The 19,148-nt window shown below is 40.9% G+C and overlaps 2 protein-coding genes and 2 non-coding genes across 6 annotated transcripts; 3 read left to right on the plus strand and 1 right to left on the minus strand.

Annotated features, from left to right (window-relative positions):
- Positions 1 to 946: 946 nt before the first annotated feature.
- LOC128886323 (D-beta-hydroxybutyrate dehydrogenase, mitochondrial) lies at positions 947 to 12,402 on the minus strand. Of its 2 annotated transcripts, XM_054141063.1 has the most exons (7): positions 11,375 to 12,402; positions 5,640 to 6,098; positions 3,715 to 3,941; positions 2,789 to 3,026; positions 1,974 to 2,126; positions 1,617 to 1,824; positions 947 to 1,424 (listed from the first exon to the last, which is right to left on the minus strand). In XM_054141063.1, the coding sequence occupies exons 3-7, from the start codon at positions 3,919 to 3,921 to the stop codon at positions 1,268 to 1,270; spliced, it is 963 nt and encodes a 320-aa protein (XP_053997038.1). In that variant the 5' UTR covers positions 3,922 to 3,941; positions 5,640 to 6,098; positions 11,375 to 12,402; the 3' UTR covers positions 947 to 1,267. The 2 variants fall into 2 exon arrangements, with proteins under 2 accessions (XP_053997038.1, XP_053997037.1); XM_054141062.1 differs by lacking the exon at positions 5,640 to 6,098 and having other exon boundaries at positions 948 to 1,424.
- Positions 12,403 to 12,559: 157 nt separating this feature from the next.
- LOC128886325 (tRNA N(3)-methylcytidine methyltransferase METTL6) lies at positions 12,560 to 16,355 on the plus strand. Of its 2 annotated transcripts, XR_008459794.1 has the most exons (9): positions 12,560 to 12,701; positions 13,868 to 14,613; positions 14,687 to 14,832; positions 14,916 to 15,059; positions 15,132 to 15,304; positions 15,493 to 15,547; positions 15,748 to 15,814; positions 16,001 to 16,067; positions 16,251 to 16,355. XR_008459794.1 is itself a non-coding variant. In XM_054141066.1 (5 exons), exons 2-5 carry the CDS (start codon positions 14,245 to 14,247, stop codon positions 15,289 to 15,291), a joined length of 819 nt encoding a protein of 272 aa, XP_053997041.1. In that variant the 5' UTR covers positions 12,560 to 12,701; positions 13,868 to 14,244; the 3' UTR covers positions 15,292 to 15,305. The 2 variants fall into 2 exon arrangements, 1 of the variants encoding a protein (XP_053997041.1); XM_054141066.1 differs by lacking the exons at positions 15,493 to 15,547; positions 15,748 to 15,814; positions 16,001 to 16,067; positions 16,251 to 16,355 and having other exon boundaries at positions 15,132 to 15,305.
- Positions 15,345 to 15,428, plus strand: LOC128886516 (small nucleolar RNA snR60/Z15/Z230/Z193/J17). Its single transcript, XR_008459857.1, has one exon. It is a non-coding gene; the product is annotated as a small nucleolar RNA snR60/Z15/Z230/Z193/J17 (small nucleolar RNA).
- On the plus strand, positions 15,596 to 15,680 carry LOC128886517 (small nucleolar RNA snR60/Z15/Z230/Z193/J17). Its single transcript, XR_008459858.1, has one exon. It is a non-coding gene; the product is annotated as a small nucleolar RNA snR60/Z15/Z230/Z193/J17 (small nucleolar RNA).
- Positions 16,356 to 19,148: the final 2,793 nt, after the last annotated feature.

Here is a 19,148-nt window from a genome sequence, read left to right on the forward strand (position 1 = left end):
TCTATCGATTCGATGGAAAGTCAAATATTCTCTCTCTCTCCGCCACGCTGATTCAATGATTATCGCCGCTATACCTTGGCAACGACTAATGAAATGTTTCTGACGAATTGGCTTATGAATAATTAATAAATCCTCCGAACGGTTAGCATTAACGTAACGTTTGTCGCGGATTCCTCGCGATTATATAAGCAATTATGAATATTTTAAGAGCTTCCTGCTAACCATATTTGTTGGTCCTATTATCTTTTTTTTCTAGCACTTCGTTGACTTCGCGAGTTTCCTTTTTATTCCCGCTGAAAGTAATGGAAAAAGATTACGCATGGTTCGACGAGTAATTGGGATAGGATTTAATGCAACGACGATATCGGACCGTAGAATAGTTTAAGACGCGTAAACGTTTCTTAATGTGATAGTACGCGTACTAAAACCAGAAATATCACTGTATTCGTCGTTGTACTTGTGAATGACAACTGGATCGTCCATTGTCTAATCTCTTCGTTGTTCAAGATGAACGATGGCCGATTCGTTGACCAGCTGACAGAATTTTCGAGACTGACGACATTAAACTATCACGTGTTACGAACTAACAAATCAAATTTATTCGAACATCCGCGAAACTAGAATTGAATACACCATTCATCGGTCAGTCGTACTCAAACTTGCATTGTTTGCATTGCACTCGAGTTACGCGAGAATCCACGATTCCCTCGGATGTCTGCGTGGAATTATCCGTGGAACTCGCAACGGAAGCTCCTACTGCTACCGAAACTAATATACACAGCTCCAGACGATTACTAGTTGCGTAATAGAAACGGAATAATTGCGACACTGAGCGCAAACAACGCTTGCCGAAGTTGGGCAATCTTAGTCCGTCAACTGTGAAAAGTTTGCAGCACAGTCGATCATTGGGGACACCATGTACGCAAGGACATAACAAGGAATACATCTCTCAACCACAAGTTTTCATTAACATTGTATTAATTACAAAACTGTACATATTCTTAAAATCTTAGACCTCTGACGTGTCGATTCGCCTAGAACGATAAGAATCTCAGATGAAGTAATGATTTTAATATGAAAGGTGTTAATATTGCCAGACGATTATCGACGCGTCCAGAGGTGGATTAATTAATGTTAAGTCAACGTGGCTCCGTAACCATCGTTCTTACGAAGTATTACTGGCTGATCGTAACCTAACACGATATTAATTAAGTCTTCCGTGTAACGATACGCTTCCTTCGTCAGCGTTCGCCTTTCAAGGGTTGATTCAACGACAGAAAAGTCGCGATTTAGACGCCATGTCGTAAAAGCTACGTGGACAGGGTGACGTAAGTGCTGGGATTAATGAGCTCTGAATGGAGTGGGTCGACACAGGAGCTGTCCACGTTCCTTCGGATGACACTACGCCAGATTCCACGTCGGACCTGCAAAGGCAACGTTTCGCTTTTACGCTTGTAGGAATTTTATTTTTTAAATTCTCCACTTTAAACCTTCAGCAACAATTTAGTCACTGAATTGTGGACTCCTCTCACGTCAGAGTTTGATTAAAGCCGAGTCTGAGATCGTAATTCTTCATTTTTAATTTCTGCTCTGTAAAATACTCTTTGAAGTCTTACGTCTTGAGAACGGGCGCGCTATATAAAATAAGAGGATTCACTGGTGGCGGTTTAAGAAGAACGACGTCGACTCCGGAGGACTGAAGCTCGCTCTTTAATGCCTCAGCAGCACCCTCCACGGCCTTTCGCGAGGCGCTGTACGCCACCAGTCCTGTTCCAGCTTTGGTCCCGTAGCTCATCGTGGAATCGCCGAATAGAACGATGCGACCTATCACATAATGGTTTTTTTTTATAGTGAACGTCTAAATGTTGACAATCCAGACCTTGAGGTCCCTTCGTTGTCAAACACCAAAAGTGTATAATAGAAGTGTATCTCTAAGTTTCAATCATTCCTTAATTTTTAGATTGAAAACAAACCTCTTTTGGCGCGTAGAAGAGGAGTGAACACCCTGGCGGTTCTAAGCGGGGCGACCAAGTTGTGTCTCAACATGGATTCCCACGCGGAACTCGGCTGCCTCTCTATAATACCAGGAAGAGCCAAGCCGCCGGTGTGCACAACTGCCCAGAGACCTGTAATTAAGTAAAGTTCAAACTTTGGTGTACTTTAAGCGGCCGCTTTCGGGTGGCAGACGCTGCGAAGATGGAAGTTTGCCTCTCGGAATTCGCGCCGCCCAGAAAATCGGTCCGACACCGGAAGTTCGTGAACTCGTCGTTAAAGCCGCATTAATGTTAGCGCATGAATCGCCTCTATTTCGGAGAAATAGGTGGAGCTATTGGACAAACACATTTCTGCGTGTTCACAGAGTTAATAAGCAGGTATCATCGTTAATTAACGTTAAAAGTAATGTGCTATAGATACAGATCGAAGTGCATCGTCCGAGGAATTCCGAACCGGCCATTGACTGACAGGAATGCAGGAAGTTCCTGAAACGGAGCTTGAGTAGCACGCAATGGCTAATTAACGTTCCCTTGAAATAACGAAAATTTTCGTTGAGAACTCGAATAACTCATTTAATGAACAGGAGCTGTATGACTACTCTCTGGGTTTAACAACGCATTAAACGTTGCGATACAACAGGAAACAAAACAAAATTAGTAATTCTTCCTGTGAAAATTGCTTCACGGTGTCCAACTACTGGTGATTTTACGCATGTAAATGAACGGAGTTAGGCGATCAACGAAGCGTGTTCAATCTTCGCCTTCCGAGCCGCATTAAATCGACAATCGCTTGCCTTCCTCGCCAGCCGGAAGTTTTGCTCTAACTGCGTCCAAACAAGCGCGTAAACTGTCCTCTCTCGTCGAGTCCAGCTCCAATGGCACGATTTGGCCGCGAGCACGTACTTCCGGATCCTGCGGATTGCCTCGCCCCGCGTTCGTTGGATCCTCCTCTCGCTCTCTCTGCTGCTCCATCGCTCGCAGGATCTTGATCGATGGCGAATTGCCCGTGGGATCCAGCAGACCGGCGAACACCTGTAGACAGTTAACGTTAACGTTACGATATTGATTTCGTCGATAGATCACAGCCACCCGACATCTTTTGTCCTGTAATTTACACTCTGTCTACAAATTGCACGTTGCCTCGAGGGTTCCGTTAACCTTTTCGCCCATGATGCGATAAATTCAAAGATATTAATTTTCGAACCATCGTCAAGGCGACGACTACGATTCGAATATGCTTCGAGATATCGATTATCCGTATCCAACTTGGGAAACTTTGACGTCGCGAAAACCGACCAGCGAACATCCACCCGTACGACATTGACGCGGAGGAGATATTAAATTTGATAAAATATCGAACTTTTCCGGTGTTCATAATAGGAGCCAAAGAACCAACGCTATTCACTTACGATGATGAAACTTTAATCACTGCCTCCAGTAACTCAATTAATAAATAGATCCGTCGGAAAGTGGAAAGGATGCTGACCTTAGATGTAGAAGAGTTAGAAAGGTAACGAAAATCCTCGTTAAGAAATTCCTGTTTCTGAAACGATATCTAGCTCACGAAGATTTTTAAAAATATTTATGTAAAGCAATTGTCTGGTAATATTTATTTTGCAAAGGTTGCTGTTTACAATGACAGGAGTCCTCCAGCATCGTTAGTTTCGTGACAAACTGCTTACGCAAGTTGTGGAATTCTCGTGGGATGAGAGATAATTACCTTGTAACCAACTTCGTAGAGCGCAAGGGCGATCTGCAGGCCTACGCAAGTGTCGCAGCTGGTAACGAGCACGTGGCGTTTGTTACGGGACTCGTACTCGTCGGTGGCGTTCCTCGATTGCCGCATTAGATAGGCCAGCAGGGCGGCGACGATCGAACACAGTGCCAATATTTGCAGGGCCAATATGGCCCCGGTTTCAACGTCCATCCTCCTGGGCAATATTCAATCTGCGCAACAGAAGTTACATCTCAATGAAGCAGCAATTCGAGCTGGGTCACACGCGGGCCTGTTATTTCCGCAATGCGCCGAAATAGTTTCTGGTGCAACGCTAAATTTCGTTCTGAAGTATCGCGCATAAGTACACGTGCAAGAAACATTACCCAATGGCTACGCGTTGATTTCATAAGGCTTTACGTAGCGGTAAAATTTTTAAATGTCATTCAGCGTTATAGATCGTCAGGTTGGAAATAATTCCTTGTCGCGGTTGTGATTTACTCGATGAAAGTTTCGACAGACACTATATTCTCTGAGACACCTTAATACATTCACAGGCTCTGTTCGTCCTGAATACATAGGATTCAAGGACAAATACCGCGACGAAAATTACGTTCCAGCTTCCGCGTTGTCCCGGCTAGATTAATTTGCTTCCCTATCGGCGACTGGGAATCAAGGGTCTGCTTTAATCGCTTCCCCTCAAAGGACTGCAAGTTTTGACAGGGCTACGTGTCTCATGAAACGCTCGCATAATTCCACGATTCTACCAGACTCCTCGTTTTCACGGTCTCGCGACCGTAGAATTCCAGTTAACCCTTTGATTACGCTACGCTTGAAACTAAAAGCGTTCGCGGTGAATGCATTGAATGAGACAGTTACCATCCAAAGTTAGGGGACGCAATTTTCTACCGCTTTTCAAACGCATAGTTTTCTGCAAAGGATACCTCCATATTTAAGTTTTCTATAAGTATTTCATTTAATCGTTTATTCAACGCTACACCCCTGTCAATTTCCGGAGGATATATTTTTATAATCGAAGCGTTAAACGGTTCGGCGTTTTCCTACGCCAAATTCAATCCATCCGAACGGAACTATTGGTCCAAATGTTTTCGATGGGTGCACGCAGCCCGTATAAATCCACCGCGAAACGTAATTCTGTGCACGAATGTCGTTGACAGCCAATCAATCAATAATAATGCCGTAAGGCATAGTATATTCAACTGCGTCCAGAAACGATGGAATTGCCACGAAATATTCGAACGTGCAGCGATACAACAAATCAAGCATCATTTCGCGCGTTGTCATCGAAACGCGTTAATCACCGACGAAGAATAGCGATTTGTATGTTCATCGTAACGTCATGAAACATAAAACTCATTTCTCGACGCAGTATACAATTTAGGGCAAACTATTTTTTACGCGTTATTCTACAATTCTTTCGTACAGTTATGCACTAAAACCATTTCGAAATTTCGAAAAACGGCTTGACAGAATTGACTTTTTTATTTTACGAAGTTCATGCTCATACTCAACTCCGTTATAGAACCCTTTGATAGAAACACACGAGTAACCTGTCAGCTCCATTTTTTGTAAATGAAATTATATCGCGGAAATTTATAAAGCTTTCTATTTCGGTATAGTGGTAGAACACACGCCACCACTTGAAAACTCTTTGAGAATCGTAACGTGGCGTTTTCTCGTTAAAATTCGAAATGAAAAAGAATTTTTCGTAGTCTGTCGAACGACCAACGAAAAAGGTCTCGATTTTGATAAAATTTTAAGAAGCACTACCGAAACAAAGCTCATAACTTCTATGTTCTCTGCTTCTTATTTTACGAAGTCGATCGGTTTTGCCGATCAACCGTGAAATGAAAACATGAGCCCTGCAAAAGTCGATCCGAGAGTCTCATATTGCAACGAAATCTACCTACATTTTCTTAGGCGGTGTCTTAGAACTCCGCAAGTGGAAGTCGATCGCTGTCGGACGATTCGATTGCCCGTAACGTTCACGGTAGGATCGCGGAGGCATCGCGGATTCCGTTTTTCCTGTGAAAAGTGAAGGGCGTTGGAGAGGTTTTTTGCTCGTCGAAGTGATTCGCCTTTCTAAAGTGTATCTGGAGTCAGCGAGGCGTGGCCCGAAGCCGCTCCTGTTTCTCCATGGCTGTCGATCGTAGTCACGAATTCTCGTTGGATTTGCAAAATCGAACACAATCCGCCTCCTGAACGTGTCGACGGTGAAAATCGCTGCGTCGCCCTCCGATCGATTTAATAGCCCCGATCACGTTTCCGTTAATGTGCTGAATCGATTAGCCAGATGGGGGGGCGTTTCAAACGGCATAAAGAGGCATTTTTCTCTGACGGAATATTCCCTTTTGAGCCGTGGTGCTTTCCTGTCGACGAAAAATATTAAAGCTTTGATCGACACATTTATCGCATACGCAGCTTAGCCTCGATATGCGGTTTAAATTATTTATTTCGAAGAGTAATGAAAAATAGGTCGTAAAGACCAGTGAAGGCCTTTAGCAGGCGACGGGAATTAAATTAAAGTCGTATCGATTCGAATATCAGCGGTGTTTATTCGCAGAAACGAGCCGATAGCCGAATTTTTTCCTGAGTGGAGTTCGGAAAACTTTCATATTTCTGCCGGATCAAACGAAATACACAGTTGGAAGCCTGTTGCCGGAAGTGAGAGGTAATGTTCGAGGCATCCCGGTATTCCCAATAATGGGCTTCGATTTCAAACGGAATTCGAGATTTTTCGTGGCCGGGACGAATTATTCGATGAAGGTCCGTTGGGGGTGCGCGTGACAAATTACGTTTTTCTCGTCTGAGAACCGACACGAATATGTACCGCGTTACCGGAATTAATACGTTTCCGCGCTTCCAACCGCGCCTGAGTCCGTTACCGATGCAACGTTCATTGCCATGGCCATGCTAACAATCGAAATTTTAGCTACATTAACGATATTTTCATTTTGCGTGAGGAACATTATTATCAGTTGCGTGTCTTTTTAAAAAAGAAATCTCCATCAATTTGTGATGGGAAAATTAAAATACTTCTGTTTTATCCATGCACACTAACTTTCGAACGCGCGAGCACCTGTACGCCCGCAGGCTATCGCGCAATGGAAACGCAGGTACGCACAAGTGGACGAGTATGCGACTCGGTTGCGTGCCAAATCATCGCGGCTAACTTTCTCTGGAATGCAGGCACGGAAAGAAACTAAGTTGAAATACAGGTGCCACGAAATGATGGAAGCTTATCTGCAATCTCGCTAATGCCGTGCTTGTTTCTGCAATAAGAATCTCGGTGAAACGTGGTTTCGTTTTTTAATAAATCTCTTTTTACGACATTAATTAAAGTAATTAATCACTGACTCGTATTTGTTTGCAGGACCCTTTACTTCTCCCTTTCATTTTCACATAGACTTGAAGTAAATCGAGAAAGTAATTCAACGCAGAGGTTTCTTCTATAGCTGATTATTCAACTGTGAAAAGGTGAAGAAAAACAACGAGACATGATACATCGAGCGACGCAATGTCTGAATCGAGCACATTCATAAGAACCGAGGAACATCGCAAATATTCTGATTCAAGCGGTAAATAAAATACAAAGTCCGTCCCATAAATTGTGCTCGGTATTTTCCTAGTGATATTTACGGAACAAAATTATACCAAAGGATGATAAACACGGGCAAAAATAAAAAGATACGTACAAAACGAAGTGAATATCAAATGGTACATCCCTGGCAATTTCGTTCGAACGAGACGGAGTAAAAGGCGAGTCGCTTTGACATTTATGTGCAATCTGGTCCGTCCCGTAAAACCGTAAAAGACTTTCCCTAGATATCGTTTGCCAAGGAGAGATCGCTCACCTATGAATAAATACCAACCACATCATTTGCAGCTTTAAAATCTGGAGCAGTATTCGACTAGAAAAATTTGTTCGATCCCACATCTCGCTGAACATCAGCTGTGCTCTTGAATAATGGTCTCCCGAAAAGGAAGCAAAAGAAAGAACGGCGAGGTTAACAATCAAAAGGAACAGTTTGTTCAATAGAGGTTTAAAGTGGGTCATAGACTTCGCTATCTCCTTCACCGGACGACAGTCAGAATTGTGATGGAATGCTAATAAGCAGCTATGTCATCTCTATTAATCGCTACGCCGTCGTGAGGCGTGCACCGGCTGGAATGTTGGAAGTTACGCGGATTACGCGTACGTAGGGTCACCGAAGAGAATGCCTCTTGGATGGTATTCAGATTTAATGATCAGAATTTTTAGAAAACGTTCTTTCGATATCGATCAGTATTTCAAAGTTCGAATTCGAATGTACGAGTGAATACAGACTGCTCTTACTCCTCTATCCAAATTGAATAAACGTCGCGATTAAATCTCACCAGCCTATCACTGGATGCACGGACGAGTCGCGTTTCGCGGTCGCATTATCGAATTACAGGAGTTTATACACTCGCGTTAAATTCAACGGGAATGGGGAAATATCGATTACGGAGTCCCTGCGCTATTATCTCGTGCTCCTTGCGAACTAGAATCTTGTTCAACAATTTCACTGAATTCTAAGCCCGCGCGACAGAGCATTGCAGCGTTGTTTCTTGACCTACAGAAATGCGACTAGAACAATTCAGGCCGGAAATACTCGGGGCAACTGCAACTTTAAAGAACAATCCATCAAATGAAAATGAAAAATTGAAAATTGTTCAAGCTATTGAACGTTTGAGAGGTTACAATTATTGAAGAATCGCCATATATAAATTTAAAAAATGCATTTAAGTGTAAGAGCGTGCTGTAGTAGGATAAACATTAAATCCCCATTAAATTCACAACATACCCGTTTCACGACGCTTAAGTGGCTATTGTTTTCCGATTCCTCTGGATATGTAGAAGTTATGCAAAAATGTCGTCTCTGCGGTGAGTACAAAAAATGGCCTTTTCTGTAATTGCCGTTCTACACAATGCGTCGTCTGTTACCGCTATTTTTACGTAGGCAGTTGTGTCCCGCTAGGGAATTGACCGAGGCCGCATTCGAATCGTTCAAAGAACTCGAGGAAGGCCGACGTGCAATTTAACGGAATTCGTTGGCCAACCACGCGGTTCTTTTCTCTATAATCGCGAGAATTATTCGCCAACGACTGGCGTTTACGGCCCGCGGATCTTGGATACATCAGCAATCGCTTGATTGCGACAAAACGCGTCCTAACATGTGAGACCCAGTTCAGTGGTGGATTGAGGACACGAAAATGGTGAAAAAAGTCCGTGTAAACATATGCTCCGTCTGACTTTGTTCCAGAGTTGTAGCTTCTTTTTGTACACCAGTAAATTGCAGTTGAGTCATTCCGTGGCAAATCGAATACCTCCCAGAGTAATACTTCAGATTTAGCTTTATACTACAAACGTTATACTATAGAGTCTAAACTGACATAAGTAATTATATAGCCGATAAGTGAACAAGTTGTCGAAATCAATTTGCCAATACGTGCAATTCTCTCGAGAGTAGCGTCTAACGATGAGCGAGACACGGAGAAGGTTGCACTCGAGGGTTCCCCTCGGTTGTCAAATATACAGTCGACCCCATGTTTTCGTTACTTTTCAGCCCTCAATCCGCCTCTGGAATGGTTTGCACGTGTTGTGATACAACCTGTACATTCAATTCCAAGCAAACGTGCAACGGTACTCTCTGCTGACCGCGAGTGACCGTGTGGAAAGGATAAACACTGCCAATCCTCGAAGATTGCTGGACTGTTGCTTGCATAACGTTTACGATGTTTCCACTACGTCTTTCTTTCGCACACAATGACGCAATCGCGTAACACCTGTCCCTGGACCAGCGAATCCCGCGAGCACTTTTTTATAGAGGTTGGAATTAAGAGCGGTGACTCCAACGACTACTCTCCAGAGGAGATACAGGAAGCAACGCGATACACTACAAGCTCGTGATATTTATATTTTCATTGGTTCTCGAAATCTAAATTCAAAGCTGATTTAAATAAGGTAACATTTCGGACCGCGGCGAGAAGTATTGGTATGCAAAAATGTTGACAAAACTGGAATGGATCGGTTTACCGGTTACGCAACTTTCACGACTGATACGTGCACCGGTTACGCAAGAACATGCAAAACATTTTGAGTAATGTAATCAAAGGATCAATTTAAAAAATGGAGGTGGCTTGGAGGCGGATTTAGGCTACCTTTTCAGACAAAATTTCCTATCCGTGATATCGCGAATTCATGGAGCTCAATTTTACGGATTCGCGCCCTCCGGACGTACGCGCTCGGGTGTTTCGATCACAGATTGCTGACCACGGTTAGCGATACACGCTTAGAAAGTTTCGGCCGAGCACTTTTCCCGCCGCGGGTGGGACGCTGAGAACGACACGCTCGTCCAGGAATGCGAATCTCAAACGGATCACTATAGCTGCTATTGTAGTTTCACTCGAGGCAAAGGAATCGACCACGAGCAGACTCTATCGTTACGACTAAAGGCCTTGTGCTCGTGCTTGGAATACTTTACTTGGCATAATCGTTCGTTGGAACTTGGACTATTTATTTTTTTAAGGTTCCCGGTGTACGGAATAAAACAAACTAGGAACGTAATTGGTGGATTTCCTTGATATTAGCTTAGATCGAAACACGATCACAGAAGAGTGCTTGAATAACGAATGACACGAGGAAGTCGAGGATCATTGTAATCTTTCGCGAACGAAAGTGCAGAGCGCCCTGTTCCGCGAACGACTCCTTTGTTTCGATTAGTTGTTAAGCGAGGATTGTCGCTTCCGCTTCGAAACCTTCGATTATCGTTGCTGGCGGACCGTGTCAACGGAACGTAGTCTCTTCCTAGCAAGTGGGAACCATCGATCGACGGTGCCTCTTCGAGAGATTCTCTGTGAATCGTCGATCATTTTTACGATAATCTCTGCAAATCAACTGTCATGGAAATAGCTAAACAAGCATTCTTTGAACTTGATTTACTTAAACGTTTTATGCTAATTTCTCCAAACGCTTTAAGAAGCTTGTAACCGGTTCACTCTTTCCAGCTTTCGAAAGATTCGCGTTAATTACACAAATCGGCCATAATTTTGCAATGAGCACAAAAGGAGCGTTGAAATCGTCAGTATCGCGATGATCGTTTAATATTCATGCTCAGGCGTGCAACTTTTTTTTTACGCGTCACGCCCCACTCGGCTTCTTAACTCATGGTCTACTTCACAGTTAATTAACTTATCAGTCCATTACAAATACGAAGACCGACGTGCATCAAATTTTCTATCGGCCAGTCGTTTGCGTGATACTTAACGGGACGTTAATCGACGCGATCAAACTTTAATACCGCAACGATCAGGTTTTAGTAGTTGTTCACAATAAAATCGAAGTCTTCGATTACTCCTAAACCACGCAAACACAGAGATAGTTCTTTTTCTTTTTTACTAATAAAAAAAAATGCTTCAATCGTTAACTTTCACACTTCGACATAAATCTGACACGAACACCTCCAGTTCTTTTATCGTCGTAAAAACAAAGACGAGCGTAAACTCGAGTAGAATTTCAACGTTTACAGTGATATTTATTGCCATTAACGGTACAACGGTTGCTCGTCGAGGGACGATTTCGAAATTGACGGTAACAGACACTCGACAGGTAGTTGTTACTTACCAGAATTTGACCGCTGGTACCTGAGGGCGTCGGGGTCAAGTGGTTTACGGCACTTTGGTATTCGTCGGTGGTCCGTTGGCAAGAAAATTCGGTGCACACGAAAGCGGCGCAAAGCGAGAAAACGGCGGTTTTATGAGCACTCGAAAGTCGCAGGCGAGCGGCAGTCCGCGACGCGTGTTTCTACGGCACAACTGGCTTTCGAGAATTCCCGCTTGGAATGCCCACGAGGACGAACGGTATAAGATGCTTCGACGCTGGCTGCCTCGACAAATGGAAAAGGCACGGTCGGAGGCATCTTCGCCGCGCCTACAATTACGTGCTCGTGTGTCTATCCCTCATCGACGCTCTTCGGCTCTCGACGTGATGCGCCGTTTGAGACACTAATCATTAAAACAGCGTCTTCTAAACTTTTCTACTCGCAAATCATTGTTACACTCATTAGTGATTTAACGATCACTTGGGCTATGCTTGGCTTGATTTTTAAATGAACGAGCGATCGATATCTTCGCCAAGATCGCGAGATGATTACGAACGACAAGCTCGTATAGTAAAAGCGTGAACAAATTATTAACGCAATGCGTATATTAGTTTCACTAGTAAAAGTACGCGGGCTCAAAGTTAATAATACCTTTAACAACATGCATAAAAGTTCGTTATTTACAATCAATAAAGGTAGCCATTATATTCATCAGGCGTTCCGATTGAAATCCATAGACATTAAAATTATTTTTCGATACTTCTACACACAGTAATGTTTTAATTTAATTACATTTATTGAATTCCAGGCAGTATATTGACTAACAAAAGTGAACGTCATGCATTTAATGTCTCGCTTTTCTTATAATCTCATATTTACTAATAAATGTACGTTTCCAGTTTCCACGATTCGCGATTTTCCAGTGGAATTATTGCAAAGTCTATGCGAGTCATTATTATCCGGCGTTTCTCGAGCAAACGCGAGCGAAAGGAATGATAAACTCGAAGAGATATTTTAGCTTTCGCGTTAATGTAAAACATAGCCCAAGGAACAATTGTTCCTGTTACACCGGGATATGAACATTCGTAATAAATGTTTTGAATCTGTGGAAGAAGGTTCCACGAGTCCGCGGAAAAAAAATTAATTTTAATTTGCTTAAGGGCATGCTGCTCGCCGCGGTGATTTTTCTTATTGCGTGGCCCATTTATGCGAAGATACATTGCAGCGTCCCTTCTCGCGAACGAACGAAGCAGAAATAGTGCCACAGGATTTCTGGAGACTTATCCTAGCGATCAATTTTACTTAAAAGAAAAGGGCAGACTCAGTCGTTCAAGAATTTACGCCATCTTGGTAGGTATAAAATAAGAAATTACTTTATGAATTCTTTTATGACAGTACAATCCATCTTGTCAAAATAAATGTTAAACTATGAATACAAAAATATATAACAAGCTCCTGTCCAAAATACAACGAGTGTTAAAGGTTTAGGGACTTCGAGGTAAAAGTTAATCGCCTATTGTGCCGCGACGGAGGTCGTGAAATACATTATTTGAAGAAGCACTAACGACGTCGAGTAGCGAAACGTGTTTTTCATTTCATTCAGTTAATCTATCGTCATGGCTTCCGTAAAGCTATCGATGAAATTGTGGTCTGCAATGACCTACATACTACTTGATCGATTAATTTTCCTTTGACCTCGTTTCAGTTATAAATTTTAAGATCATCGTATATCGTAGTTCGTCAAATGTTGAAGCATACGCGCACGATGCGGTAATAAATTCATTTAATGACGAAGTAAACAGGATAATAATTCGAAACATTGAAATCTAGTTGTACGCAAAAATGTATCCGAACGCAACTGTGCCGCGTGCAATTAATTTAATAGGTGACGCATAATACAGGATACGAATTGTCATCGATAGATATGCTTGCGCAATTGCATTCGTGCAGTGAAGTTCATAGATTTTAATTGCTACTTGAACGAAGTAGGTAGTGGACACATCGGATAAATTTCAGTCACGACTAACCCCTTTCAGTACTGTGTCATTGTGTGACAATGCTATACGCAGGCAGAAAATATTCGTTTCCAACGGGGACCGCATATTAATTTGTCGAATAAGTCCGCACGTGGAATTCATATCGATGACTCCATCGCCTCGTAAGGCTGTATTGGCGATATTAATTAAAAGTTATAATAACGTCAACATTTTGCAGTAATAAAACGTTGTAGAAGGAATCCCTTTGTATATAATTATTGAAACAGTATGTTTTATTCAAAACGAAAAATGTAATTACAAGTTTCTTAAGAAGAATGTTTCACGTAAGAGAGAATGATTAAACTATTCTTCATTAAGCATGAATTAACACATTTTCCATTCATCTTCGTGGCTTTCATCGCCAAATAAGTATATTCATTGACTTATTTAATAAAGTAAGATACGAACTGTGCACGAGAACAGTTCCCATACAATGTATTAAATTGCATAACGAATTTTGTTACGTTACAATTATTCCAGAGTCTATTGTGTCTTCGTTACAATAGCGAAGTCGCAGTGAAGCAACGACGACGCCGGTTTAAATTTTCCCAGTCAATTTTCTCACGATGGCACGCCTGAATGTTACCAGACTAGTTGATTCAGCGCGGCAAACGGAGCTAGAAGGCAGCGCCGGCGCTACGCGTCGGCTTCCCTTTCATTTCCTTTTGGGACGCGAAGGTGAATGGTTCTCGCGTTTCTTTCTCCAAGTTTTCAATGTCCGCAGTCGTTTCGTTCTTCCATTTTCATATAAATGTTCCGTTCGATCGTCACAAAGTACGCTGGCAAATTAAAAAAGGTTCGCAGAAAGATACGATAGGTTAGTCATTCATAAAATCGTGACTACGAGTTCCGGGAAAATGGCTGAATCGATGGAGAATAGCGTTGGCCACGTGGCGAAGCATCTTACTCCGAAAGAGATCGAGAGAATGGAGGCGCAAAATTCGCGTTTAGTTACGGAATTTCGCGCTAATCAACTCGAAAAGGATTCTAAAAAACACTGGGATTTATTTTATAAACGAAACGACACGAGATTTTTCAAAGACAGACATTGGACGACCAGAGAATTCAACGAATTGATGGGCATGGCTACCGAAGCGAATCCGAACGTCCTTTTGGAGGTCGGTTGCGGTGTGGGAAACTTTATATATCCTTTGATAGAAGATGGATTAAAATTCAAGAAAATATTTGCCTGTGACCTTTCACCCAGAGCAGTGGAATTAACAAAGGTATGGACATTTTATTATTTATACTCGCAGCGTAGTTATAGCGAAATTCTGGAATTCGCGTGATTTCTTACAGAATCATGCGTTGTACGATCCACATACTATGCATATTTTTCAAACTGATATTACAATGGAAAATTGTTTCGCTGATGTGGATTGTCCCATAAATGCAGCCACGTTGATATTCGTATTGTCCGCCATACATCCGAATAAATTTCAGAAGTAAGTATAAACGAAGTTTGAGAGTGCATGTGAGATTGGATATCAAAAACAGTGTATTTAATTGTAACTCATCTCAATTACAGAGTTGTGAAAAATTTATATAATATTCTTGACAATAAAGGAGTTGTGCTTCTAAGAGACTATGGGCTCTATGATATGGCACAATTGAGGTTTAAACCTGGTCACAAAATAAGTGAAAATTTTTATATGAGACAAGATGGAACAAGGTAAAATTTTATTTAGGATCATTTCTGTGATGTTAAATATTAAATGGTAATAACATATTATTTTGATTCTAGAACATATTATTTCTCTGTAGAAGAAATTTCAAATCTATTTGAATCTATTGGCTTTAAAACCTTAACATGTGATTATGTACAGAGACGTACAATAAATTTGAAGGAAAATATTGATGTACCTAGAGTTTTTGTCCAAGGGAAATTTGAGAAATCTCAATAATCTTGATGTAATGGTATGTTTTTCGTTATTATTAAATAAACGATTATTTTTCGATATAATACGTGATGAGTTCATAGTTCAACTGACTTATAGTGAAGATTGCTAATTTTGTCTTTCGCTCCTATCTGATAATTTTACGATCGAATATTATTTATATCGCTCGTATTAATAGAATTTTTAGAATTACATTTTCTATTCTAGGAAACATCACGATCGGATCGGGAACACCGGAAGTTAAAGATTACCGGCACATTTTGTAAGTTTCTACATTTCTTGCATTAATTAATGAAATTATCGCAAAAACAAATATTTTTATGATGAGATTATAGTTCAACTGATCAATACTGAAGATTACTAATTATGTCTTTCGCTCCTATCTGATTCTATTTCGATTATTTTGCTATACGGCATTCTGATGAGCGCGATAAATCTATATATACTTCTTTTATCACGCAGAGTTACCGATGATCATCAACGATGCTCTTGAGACACGTATATATATGTATATTGATCGAACGTAGTAGTAAGTACGATTTTTATACTTTTTTCTTCGTATTATCTTCAATTTCAATGATGTATAATTGTTTTTTGAATTTTTGTGATATATATATATATTCATTACACTTCGTCACTACCTCTGAGAATTAAATGCAATTTCTCGTAAGTAGCATCTTAACTCGACACAGTATAAACAATCGTTCCTTTATAGGAAGCAGTATAATTTTTCGATGAGAATTATTATTCGGGAGACACAAGTTGAATGATTTCAACCAAAGGTAAGATAACAATGCATAAGTAACATTAATTTTCGAAGTCGTGATTTTCGTACGATGATGAATTCGATTTTGTAATGATTTTAATGATTTATATTTTATTAGCTCTATCTGAAATTTTGTTATCTTTTCTATTTATGAAATTAATCGAGAACGCGGTTAAACCAACTATGTATTTGTTCACAGATCGACGCCATCGGCTGGAGAAGATACCATGGGGAGCATATTTTATTGCACTCAATACAATCTTGTACATACATATATAATAAATAAAGTATCGTTAGAAATACATATTTTTACCAAATTTTTAATTTCCGAAACATGTACTCCATCGTCAAGGTTATGCTTGTAATGCTGAAAAGTATAAAAATTGTCAGGATATTACTTATCGTTAATACTTATTACTGGTTTACCTTCTCGTTGAGCGCGTCTCTCTAAATACATCCATCGAATTGGGCATCTTTTACATAGTATGCAAAGGATGCATATAAGTACCACAAATATTACAGTGACAATAACTAGAAACAAGCCTCTATTCGCAGATACCCTATACAATAAACGAATAAGCTCTGATATAAATAAGAAATTTTAGAAGGAACATTTACTAACGTAGAACGTACAATCGGTTTTCGAAACCCCATTCTTCCGATTTAACCGTTTTTCCCTTATCCTTCGTACAATGTTGACATTTCAGATCCAGGGAATTTATTTCTATTTTGTAAAAGAAGTCCACCAGCTCAGCAATAGGTTAGTCTACCCAAACACGTTTATTCTATGATAGTACAAAGCGTACATTCAATTTACTTACCGATTAGATATGTTAAGAAATAGAAAATATATACCACGAGTGGGTGGAAGCGACGTATCATTTAGGACTATAATAATTCTTTAATCGCACAACGTTCAATAGTACAACCATTGCAGTTCCATAACAGTGGTCAACTTCGCATTAAAATTCGTAACTAAATATTTAAAGGGTGTCGAATTGTCGATACATCGTGCCAAGGAAGGATTTGAAAGCGAAGCCGCTGAGACGAATAAATTGCATCGGGATTATTAATTAGGCAAAAAGATGCCGCGTTCTCATTTCCATTTGGACGTGGAACCGGATCACAGGAGGAAACTATATATTTTGACGCATCGAATACGACTTCGCTAATTATAAAAACCGACACGTATAAAATATAATCCCAATATATAGTATCAGTTTATACAAAGAGTATTGAATCTTGCATACATTAAATTCATTTTATATTCAGAACAAGTCTAATTATTAATTCAACCCAATTTATTCTTTCCAAATTTGTTATACGTAACTATTAACATATACACGCGAAGCCATCCGATGATGGCGTCCAAATTCACGAGGGAAATTAAACCTTTTTGTCGATTCGGATTCACGGAAGAGTATTTCTGTGTGTCACAGCCATACGAAAACATAATAAAATATGGAAGAATGAGCTGCCCACTAAAGATCCAAATGAATGGAAAAAAGCACTGAAAAAGATCGGTATGCCAGCGGTCGACCGAAGGATCCGGGAGACGCTGGTAATGCGCATGCGACGAAGAACGCATAAACAATGACCGAATTTCCCCAAAAATTAAAATGTCCTTCGGCTCTGGAAGGGACATAGTTTTATTTATAATTATAGCTTAATATAATTAACCTTCGAGACAGGGATACAGGAAAAATATTTTGATGAAAGTTCGATTGGCCACGATGAAGACATGTATTCACACTCGTATGATCATGCGTCATAAAATTTCCGTGGATTTTGCTGTTTTTCCTCGTATAATACTTAGTGTTCCTTTTTCTTATTAACCACGTACTCGAGAAACGGCGCAGTTGAAAAATATTTTCCTGAAACCGTGGGATAAGGACGATGTAACTACACGATGTACTTGACCGATATTTTTAGAGTCGTCATGCGCATTAAATGCGCCTCTTGGCTTTGATTTAAACGCGTCAACGAACCACCGAGTGCACGCTAGTTGGTTGCACATCAAGTGTCGTTTCGTCGCTGTCATTAAGGTTCAGGGAACTCGTTACAATTGTATCGCGATGCGTCTACTATTACGTCCTATGTGGTAAAACACTTTCGTCTGTATTTGGACGATTGCCAAGGTCCCTTGCTTCACCCGTGCATCGGAGGTTGTACATGGCTCTGCTACGGAATACGTGAACGAGATTCTTTAGCAGACCTCGTCGTCTGCGACAAAGTCGACGGACACACGTACACAGGTTACGTATGTGTCACTGTAAACAATAAGACGTGGAACAACCCCGTGCAACATCCACCGGCTCACGAAGACAGGGAACTATCACACGCACACGCGAGACTTTTTTGTCCTCGTGCATTGATCAATCGACGAATGACGAGTGCAGGATGAGCAGATCGTCAGGTATAAAAGGTATCCGCCAAAGTGCAGGAGCATCATTCAGTTCCAGTTGAACTCAGCAGCTGAACTCGAAAACCTCCACTAAACTCCACCAACCATGAAGTGCTTCATCGTAAGTATACGGAATACGCTTTTGCGCAACGATTATAGAGCAAATTGCATTCCGTTCTCTTAGTCACTCAATTACCTGTTAATTGCATTGTTATTAATCCTGAGATCTTGGTAAACCTAAGCGGTACACTTTCCTTGAATTTTATCTACCAACAACCATCCGACAAACGGAAGCTCTTCATCGTGATCGAAATTACTAACGTGTTATTATTTGGCGAGATAATGCCAGGCACTTGTAATTTCGAATCATTAGTCGACGCAGAGTACGCGACTGCTAAATTACATACGTTTTGCGAAATTGCTATGATTTGGTATTATTATCTAATGCGTGCGGTACAATTGCTATGTAATGCTGAATCTTTTGGCAATAATGACTCGTTGGGGTCAATAAGAGATTCGCAATACCAACGAATATATTCTGACTTTTATTAGAAATTGATTTCATGAATTTGTGTAGTTTGTGCATGATTAATAAAATGACGAATCTTCTATTCCAGGCTATCCTCCTTTTGGCTCTGTTCGCCGTAGCTTTCACTCAAGCGAACCCTATCGAGCCCGAAAGGTTGGAGTCTG

The sequence above is a fragment of the Hylaeus anthracinus genome, unplaced genomic scaffold, assembly GCF_026225885.1.
Source record: "Hylaeus anthracinus isolate JK02 unplaced genomic scaffold, UHH_iyHylAnth1.0_haploid 11982, whole genome shotgun sequence".
Classification (NCBI taxonomy): Eukaryota; Metazoa; Arthropoda; class Insecta; order Hymenoptera; family Colletidae; genus Hylaeus; species Hylaeus anthracinus.